This window comes from Mizuhopecten yessoensis, unplaced genomic scaffold (assembly GCF_002113885.1).
Source record: "Mizuhopecten yessoensis strain PY_sf001 unplaced genomic scaffold, ASM211388v2 scaffold5229, whole genome shotgun sequence".
NCBI classification, from domain to species: domain Eukaryota; kingdom Metazoa; phylum Mollusca; class Bivalvia; order Pectinida; family Pectinidae; genus Mizuhopecten; species Mizuhopecten yessoensis.
Genome location: NW_018405944.1, coordinates 1,976,663 through 1,986,128, shown reverse-complemented (window position 1 = coordinate 1,986,128; position 9,466 = coordinate 1,976,663). Strand labels below are relative to the sequence as shown.

The window sequence follows — 9,466 nt, the reverse complement described above, 5'->3', positions numbered from 1 at the left end:
GATGATGATTTTGGAATCTCATCTATGAATTCTACACCTCCTCTAAGTTGCTTCTGCGAAGCAGCATTTCCTGTCAAATAAAATGTCCATTTTACATTTGAATATTTTACACATTGTTAATGATCTATCTATAGCAAACGTTTATACTTAACTTTGGATATACATATATATGCATATAATATGAATAAAATATATACTGTAAAAATTAAAAAAAGAAAATGTAAGATGAATTTGGTTGCCATTCGAATACTTTCACATAGTTACATTACAGGTAGTACATATCTCATTATAAGTTTAAACGCTTTGGTGTTCCTAGTACCTGTATCAATGAAGAATGTACTTACCTTCAACAAATTTGGATATCTCCTCGCTCGTGACCTTTTTGTTTGGATTAGGTACTATGTAAGCCCGGGGGATTTCCCCTGCTCTCTCGTCTGGTATCCCTATCACAGCTGCGTCATGTACCCCGGGGTGTCGCAGCAACAAATCCTCGAGCTCTGCTGGGGCAACCTGTGTGTCATGTCAGAGAGAAAAAAAACTCTTCGTGAACCAATAAATCCACGAATATTGACTTTCACTCGCCTTTCGTGTAACTGTGTAAATATGACTTGCTGTAATAAAGCTTTTTGTAAACAGGTAATTACAACGTATGTGAAAATATACCTATGTAAATGTTAATTTTTTACTGATGAATACGGTGGAAGACTACGCTTCAGGATCACCTGGTCTTATTCTCAATGCACTTTCTCATATGCCTCCATATGTTTTTTCCTTTGTTCATATTTTGCCCTAGTTTTATCGATTTTTAGTCAGAATTATGGTTTTGAAGACAATTCCGTATTCCTTTTTTTGTTCTAGAGTCAATTGTTACGTCCCAATTGTTGTTAAAAATATGGATTACATACATCTATATTTCGATGTCGCTCCTTTCCAAAAGCGTCGAAAATTTGCATGTTTGGATTTGCTATTTTGACATTAATTCTTAGAAGTAGAATAAAACAGACCTTTCATTCATAAATGAACAGTTCGTGACTCGATCAGCAACATGCTAAATGACTATTCAACCGTTGACAACCACTACAATACTTAGCAAACCAACAAACCTGAAATCCGTTGTACTTGATTAGCTCCTTCAGTCTGTCTTTTATCACGAAGCAGCCGTCATCTCGCATGTGCCCCACATCACCTGGTTTGAGGAAACACAACAACGCTTGCCATTCGGAAAATATATCACATCACATATTGTTTTCAACTGTGTAAGGTGTTTATGCACCATACTCTTCCAGGAAACGTCAAGACCGTGCCACATACGTGTTAACGGAAACTTTTAGATACTTTTTGTGAACAAATACTTACATCTTCACGTTATTGTTAAACGATCTCGTATTGACGTCCATAAGACCAAACTGTATGTCAAATAAATTCGGAAATTACGTGTTGGTTTTATTACACTCCAAACCTTCTCACGTATTCGAGAATATACATGTCAAATTTCACTTTAAGCTACAGCGTACCTGTGTAAAGCCAGCCGTCTTTGATCATGTCGTTTGTAGCCTTCTCATTGTTTAAATATCCTTTCATGACATGTGGTCCCCGAATACACAGTTCCCCTGTCTCCTCAGGTCCAAGTTCAGCCTCAGTCTCTGAGCACACAATCTGTCGACAGGTGAAGATTAAAACATATATTACAATACCTTCGCATATTTGTAAATCTGGATAGTTTTTACACACAAATGTATGCATATTAAGTATTTATTAATGATGCCAGCCGTTCTGGATAAGTAGTTTTTCGCCATGGCATATCACAGCTAAAGTTGACGTCGAAGATATGTTAATTTAGTTATTATTACATTGCTGCAAAATAGTTAGAGGGGAAATGGGAAGGAATGAAAAGAAGAAATACTACGTTATGTTTTCTATTTGGAAAACAAATTACAAATTGCCAGGATAATTATTCATAATCATATCATGGCAATTTAAACCAGTTACTTAATTAAATGGAATAACGACAAAGATCTGTATACTTTTCTGGAAAATTTCACATCAAAACCAATTTAATTTAAAAATTGATAATAAAAAATGAAAATAAAAAGGGATGTTTGAATCCATCCTTATCTGTATCATAAATCGGATGTCGTAGCAAAGAAAATTTAAATGAATTGATCGGAAGAAACATCAATTTAAAATCATAAAACGTTAGATAAAGTTCCCATTTTTGTTGCACCTTATGGCCTTTCTTTGTCAAATCAGAAGTAATAAATGGTATTCATGTGAAAAGGAAAAAATACATTTCTGAAAAATTTCGATATATAAGGAGGAAAAGTATTTATTTATCTTTCATCCTAACACATCTTTGAACAATTTTACTTGTAATATGTACACGACGATATTTTAATAAGAACATACTTTGCTTAGTTTGTATTTACCTTCTCCATTAACAAGACCCGAACACATTGTGTTGGTAAGACTGTGATATATCATTTGAACAGAAATTTCCGAAATCACAGTCAACAAACAAAGCTCTATGGGCACCCATCGTCCGTTACCTCGTTAAATAGAATCCATCATATCTCAAGGGCGAAATAGAGAAATCTAAAACTCTCGCAATAAGATTCTGAAATTGGCATCCCGATATTTGATGATGGTGTTTGACAATTTTTGGAAAGTTAGATAATTATGAGGTTTACTATCTGCATCCGTTGTTTAAGAGGGAAAAAATATTCTTCTCTTGCACTGTTTCAAGTTTTAGCTTTTGGACTATATGCACTTAGTAATGAAGTGTTAATATTGTTATTAGACCGGGTCGATCGCTTTCCGCGTTATGGATTAAAAAATATCGTTATGTATATTATTCGGGACTCAAAACATTGGAAAATATATAAAGCGGCCATTGGTTATTGTTTCATCCAATATTGTATCCCCTCGTGGCATATATGTTCTTTATACCTAATCTATAATGTGTATCCAAGTGTCGCATAAACGTACATTTACTTGTATTTAAGGTTAGTTACCTTAGCGCTGGAGTTAGGTATTAATGGTCCTACTGTTCCTATGTGGTGTGGAGGCAGCGTGTCTAACGTAGCTATTGGACTCAGCTCTGTCATTCCGTAGCCTACAAGTAGAGTAACGAAATTCTATATATTTCAGAGCCATAACATAATTCAAGTATGCCGTTAATAAGTAATCGAGGAAACATGTTTAAATTTATTTCACTAGCCAATAGAATAAGACAAAGGGCGTGACTTTGTCCTAATGTACACATTTTGTATATGGTAGAACTCCATTTGCCCGTTTTCCAAATATTCATAAACAAAAATACGATTCATGAGTAAACAATTAGCCATCACTCTGAAAAATCATACATTATTCATTGTTTATGCCTCAAATTGTGTCATTAAAAAATCGTATTCTGTCTCTCAGAGAGTTTTAAGACTGTATGGTTATTGTAATAGTAAGAAATGACGCCATTACATTGAACAACGGGATGTCTCAGTCTGTTCTCATATTCCCTACATAACGTCTCCCCTAAAGGTGCTGCTCCGCACAAGTGAGACCGGATGCTCGAAATGTCAAACGTGTCTACGACTGGATGTCTGGCTAGGAACAGGGCCATAGGAGGAACCATGTACAGGACGGTCACCTACCAAATCAACAATATACATTAATTTATATCTTATACGTGCTTTGGGTCCGGTGAGGTTGGTAGAGTTGCGCAACCGTCGATTCAGATCCAATTGCGGTTGATTGTAAGCATTTAAGATATGCATTAAAAATATAGTTATTCAATGATAACCGAAATTCTTTTTCACATTCCTTGATATCTTTTATTATTTGTCGCGCAATATTCCATAAAATTTATGATATATATGTCCACCAGATATTTCTACATCTACCGCCAATGCAAACACAAGGTAAGGCTCGTTTGAGCCATTTTGTTGCTGCTATTTCAATTGTCACAATTTAATTGTTTCCTTAATGTGAAAAATAATCAGTTTCATTATCATCTCCACTAGACAATATCGTCAATGAGTAAAGATCCATGCTTCTTTCAAATGCCCGACATCTTTCTGATTTATTTGTTTTATTTCAAAGGAAGTTGGATTATTTAAGTAACAGATATGGAAAATATACCTTGTGTTGTTCGATAGAATCAAGGAAGGATTCTGGTTCGAATTGAGGTAATATGACCACTTTACCTCCAGCTTGCAAGATGGTCAAAAGTATAAATTGCATGCCATACACGTTACACATCGGCATATGACAGAGAACGGTGTCATCAGCCTTGATAATATGCTGTGGCCTGTAGTAAATAGATATGGATAATATTCAAAATAGACATGGACTATAGATTTGTTAAAATGATCATGGTATAAACTGCCTCAACATATTGGCATTTGACGCTAACCTTTCGAATACGGAATTCAATAATAATGATTAACTCAGGATTATCATTTGATTCGAAAAGTACAACAACATTAAGATTTAATAAAAGTTGTAAATTTAGCACATGGAAAAAACACAATTTACTTCATGATATATTCCAAGTGAATGTTAAGTGGTTTTCTTCAAAACATAAATCTACAACCTGTCGAGTCAAGGACATATATCATAACCCGAAAAGGTAGCGTTAGTATAGTCACTGACACACGACAAGTATCACAAAGTAGGCTTTCAGCTATAAAAACTGCGAAAACATTTATAACATTAATTTTAAAGAAGACAGATACATACAGAATATCATTACTGACAATATGACGTCACTAACGTACTTATACCTCGTTTGCTGAAGATTTGATACAATATTCCTGTGTGTAAGCATAACGCCTTTAGGTAATCCTGTCGTCCCACTGGAGTAGAGTAATAGTGAAATGTCATCTTTTGGATTATCTGTTATGTTATCAGGGAAGCAAGTACCGTCATCGTTGAGGAGGTTTGAGAACGAACGATATCCATCCAACTCGCCTACTACTATGACATTCTATGAATTAAACCATAAAACATTAACATATAATAAATATAGTTCAAGTTTAAATGTTATATGACCATAATCGGCATTATGAAAATAAGTCCAAATAACCACGCATTTTATCTGTTCGGTGGATGTTTCTAGAGGACAGTTGTCACATGGTTTGGCATGAAATGTTTCTTGAGGGGTCATGATGTTTTTCTTTTGCTTTGGTGTCTCCTCAGTTCCCCTTGATTCCAAAATTTGCAGCTTTGAAGTTTTTACATTAATGTCTAATTTTGCTTTGCGTACTGCCACCATTGTTTACCTTTTATCTCTCTGTGTTAATACTGTGGTAAAACATTATCTTTTTATTAAAATATTTTGCTATTACAAATTGCTTTGTGTTCTTTTCTTATTTACTTATTTCTATATTTCTAATGAAAATTGCTAGAGTAAATTGTTCAAGTTCATTTATTTCCTTAAGCTTTACAGCTCACCAGTTGTGCATATATACAGTGCAACATAAAGTAAACAATTAAATAATACACACACACCACTTTCGCACCTACTCCTAGAAGTTTATATATATCATACAATTTGGAGTAGTTTTACGAAAACCAAATAGATTTTTACATAAACTTAAATGTAACTTTTTTTTATATCTGCTGCCTTATGACTTCCACATATATCAGACTCATAGTTTAAAATGCTAGCTACATGTGTATCGAATACCGACAATATTGTTTCAAAATTAAAATATTGCTTAACGACCTTGTTCTGCTATTTTTTGTACGTTTTACGAAACTTTCTGTTATAACTCAATAAAACGCCAAGGTAATTAAACTCATCTACATGTACAATGTCTAAATGGACCCCATTATATGTCCAGTATTCATTGTCACTCAATTTACCACCATTCCTAAAAACAATCACTTTAGTCTTATCCTATCTAATTCTGAAAATGACGCAGGATAATGAGAACGGTCATTATTAGTTAAATGATTAAAAATGTCCTCATTTATACTAGTTACCGAAGTTTCCAAATTTGAAAAATGATAAAAAAAAATCCCAGTTGATGTACTTTTCTTCAATTCTTACGTTTTCCAAAATGTTTATAGAATGTCTTAGGATTGTGCTTTCTTAAAACATTCATATGGTTTCCATTATGCCCCTTATATTCTATCTTGAACCTAGTTTCATAAATCTTATAAGCACCTTTTTTATTGACTAATATATTACGATTTTCTACTGTTTTTTAAGAATTAAAAGAGATTAATGCAGCTTTGTTATCTTTATAACGTCTTCTACAAATCTCATTAAACCAAAGTTTATCTTCACACCGTTTCAGTTGCACCTTTTGAGAAATATTTCGAGTAATAGGTTGCAAACAAAAAGGTTGAACAATATCATTTAACATCACTGAATTTTTCAATACATTCATCATTACATTTAGAAGTAAAATCAACAGGGTCACACAAAACGTACAGTTCATCAATGTGATTACATAATCATTGTACTTTTTTTTCCATTTATAATTTACAGATGTGTGTATGTATGCTGTTTGACTTAATTTTTCATAACGTAGTTTCAGACAAAAGAAACAGGCGAATGATCTGAAGAGATATTAAAGATTCCAGATTGAAAATTAGTTATGCTAGACAATGTCGATCGTTCTACTAACAAATTATCTATATGAATAGTTCCTCTGGTACTTTAAAATATAATACTGCCATTAAGATCATCACGATGTCTTCCATTTACTACTCTTGAAGATGAGGTTTTACACAACTGTCTCCAGCCCTGATTATAAAATCTCCTATCGCTACATGTATAATGCGATGGTTCAAGAGTTAAAAATAGATCAATATCTTCATCATGATAATGTGTGCTATTTGCTGGTGGAAAATAACAAATAAAAGTGTATAAATGTTTGCCGTCTGAAAAAAGGCATCCCGATATTTTCAGTCATGCAATACTATCGTATTGACGTTAGTTATACATTCACAATATGTCCTTAACTGATTTCTGATAAAAAAAAAACAATGATACATCCGCCCTTAACCTTAGTTCGTGGATATATTTTGAAAAAAAAAAACGTTTAACAAAATGCAATCATCACTCGTAATCCAACATTCATACAGACACACAATACCATATTTACATATCATATTTACAAAATCCGCATTACTCAATATATCTTTTTTTCTCTTCAAACGTTCCATGATATGAAAGATACATTCTCTGTCCTTATAGTAAGGTTCATCCGGTTGTATTGATGGGGCATTCTCGTCATCCATAATGAAGTTAATGTCAGCAGAATAACTGTTATATACCGTCTGGTCTGTTCTAAGCCTGACATCATTGAGCTCTTTTTCTGTACCGCTGACCTAGCATCCTAGTGATTTCATAGAAAATTCAATTTGGTCATTTTTTTTCAAATCATGTCAATTTTGTCAATCTTTTTAATTTGGGTTTCTATTGCTGACAATCTGGTGACCATAGCACATTCCAAACATTATGATATTTCAAACTTACCTTGACCTTAGTTTTAAGGAAAATGTCACTAGCAAAAGCTTCTTGAACAGTCGGCAACAGCGATTGTATAACGACAACACAGGTAGTGCCTGAATGGTTGAGTTGCCGTGCAAGTTCAACTGAAAGAAGATTCAATTGTATACTTCCTCATATGATGCTATCTTTTAAACGCAGGGTTGAACACTAATTTCGTTTTGCTTGGTAGTCCACAGGACTAGTTCAATATATTATTTACTAGTCATTTGTCAATGTAACTAGTCCCAGAATTCCATATAAGGAAACATCGCAATCTACAGCATGACACATCAAAAGTAGTCGACTGTAAGAGACTTAAAATAACTACTGCCATCAATATATAGTGCAATATATCTTATTTTGAAAAATACTTTATTTTAAGCAGTTTTCTAAATTTCAAAAAGGAATATTCGTATTTTATAATCACATTTTTCACAAGTCGAAAAAACCAGTTAGGTTAGTTGATTCACTAGTCCCTGCTGAAATCTTCTAGCCCAGGACTAGTGGAATAGTGTTAGTGTCGACCCCTGTAAACCTGATGCTAAAACTCATACTTGATACTCCAGGCGTGACATTCACCTCCTATCCCTGCTCCCGTGGTATATGTCATGACAAAATCGAAAGCACGAAGATAGCTATTTGGTTTCAGGCAAATAAAACTGATCAATCGTTAGTCTTTCTCATGTCCATGTGAATAGTTTAGTGTCATGCTTCCCCGGGATTCGTTTGATATGAACATCAGAAGTTCATGTTAGCCTACTTGTGTCATTCACAAGGTGGCGCGCACCGAGTATTTCTCTCTCTTTTTTCATGACATATTTCAGGGATAAACAGAGTGTACGTAAGCGTTACCCCTGATATTTGAGTATGTGTTCAACATTATTGTTGTTATAATCAAAGGGAATGCAATATACTACTATGCGAAATATAACACTGCAAATATTTTCATACCGGACGTGAAGGCAGGATTCGTGGTGGTAAGTATAATGCCCGACGTCATACAAGCCAGTATGAGAAGGGCATACTCGGTATTGTTGGTGGAACACATACAGAGTACGTCCCCCTTTCTGTACCCCAACCTGTGTAGGGCACTGCCTAACTTGATCACCGCGTCCCTCATCTCCAGATAAGTGTACGTTTTACCAGCATTGGCATCTACCTATACAATTGATACAAAATATTCCCAGATATGAGTAAAATAATAGAACATATACATCAATGTTTACTCAAATATATTATAATGTAAATCACTTGCTTTATCCAACCCGAAAGTTAATAAGTTAATAACAAACAATAAATACAGGCAATTATGAGAACCTCAAACAAATAAACAAAATACAAAAAACGTCTCAATATTAGATATTTCATAACGAAGTTATTAATTATATTGGATTTTTTACCACGTTTGGTTTTGAACAATTAAACAAGAAATTAACGGGAAAATGTTTGTTTTTATCATATTAACTTACCAGGGCTGTCTTATTTCCGAAGTGTTCAAATTTTGGTAAAAGGTATTCCGACAAAGATTCTTCCTTGATTTGGATATCGGGTATCGGACTGGTGAAAATGGTGTTTCGGGCGGAAGAGCTGCATAATTTCCTGGTACACCATTGTCGTGTAATTGATCCTACAGCGGGACAGGCTCTCCTCCTCGGACTACCAGTGGACATATAGAGACGGGAATACGTGCCCAGGACACTCAATCTCCTCACCGATTTTCCCAACGACGCCATGCTTTACTAAAAACACACTTATCCCTTTACTGGATATATTGTCACTCTATAAATACAGATATGATAAGAAGAATTCTTTGAACTAGCACAGCTATTAAAACGTCCAATGCCGTATCGTCCAATCCCGTATGCAAAGCAGCAATCTGCTGGATAACCGAACTACTCGGTAGTAAAGCGGACGTAAAAACTATTAATCAATCTATGCAAAGCAGTAGTTGAATATGAATAAGATTAG

The 9,466-nt window shown here is 34.3% G+C and overlaps 1 protein-coding gene across 1 annotated transcript; it reads right to left on the bottom strand.

The window, feature by feature from the left end:
• Positions 1-975: 975 nt before the first annotated feature.
• Positions 976-5,288, bottom strand: LOC110450505 (probable 4-coumarate--CoA ligase 3). The gene is made up of 5 exons (XM_021498057.1): positions 3,472-5,288; positions 3,012-3,112; positions 1,515-1,656; positions 1,104-1,186; positions 976-981 (listed from the first exon to the last, which is right to left on the bottom strand). Exons 1-5 carry the CDS (start codon positions 3,623-3,625, stop codon positions 976-978), a joined length of 486 nt encoding a protein of 161 aa, XP_021353732.1. The 5' UTR covers positions 3,626-5,288.
• Between the last annotated feature and the right edge of the window lie 4,178 nt (positions 5,289-9,466).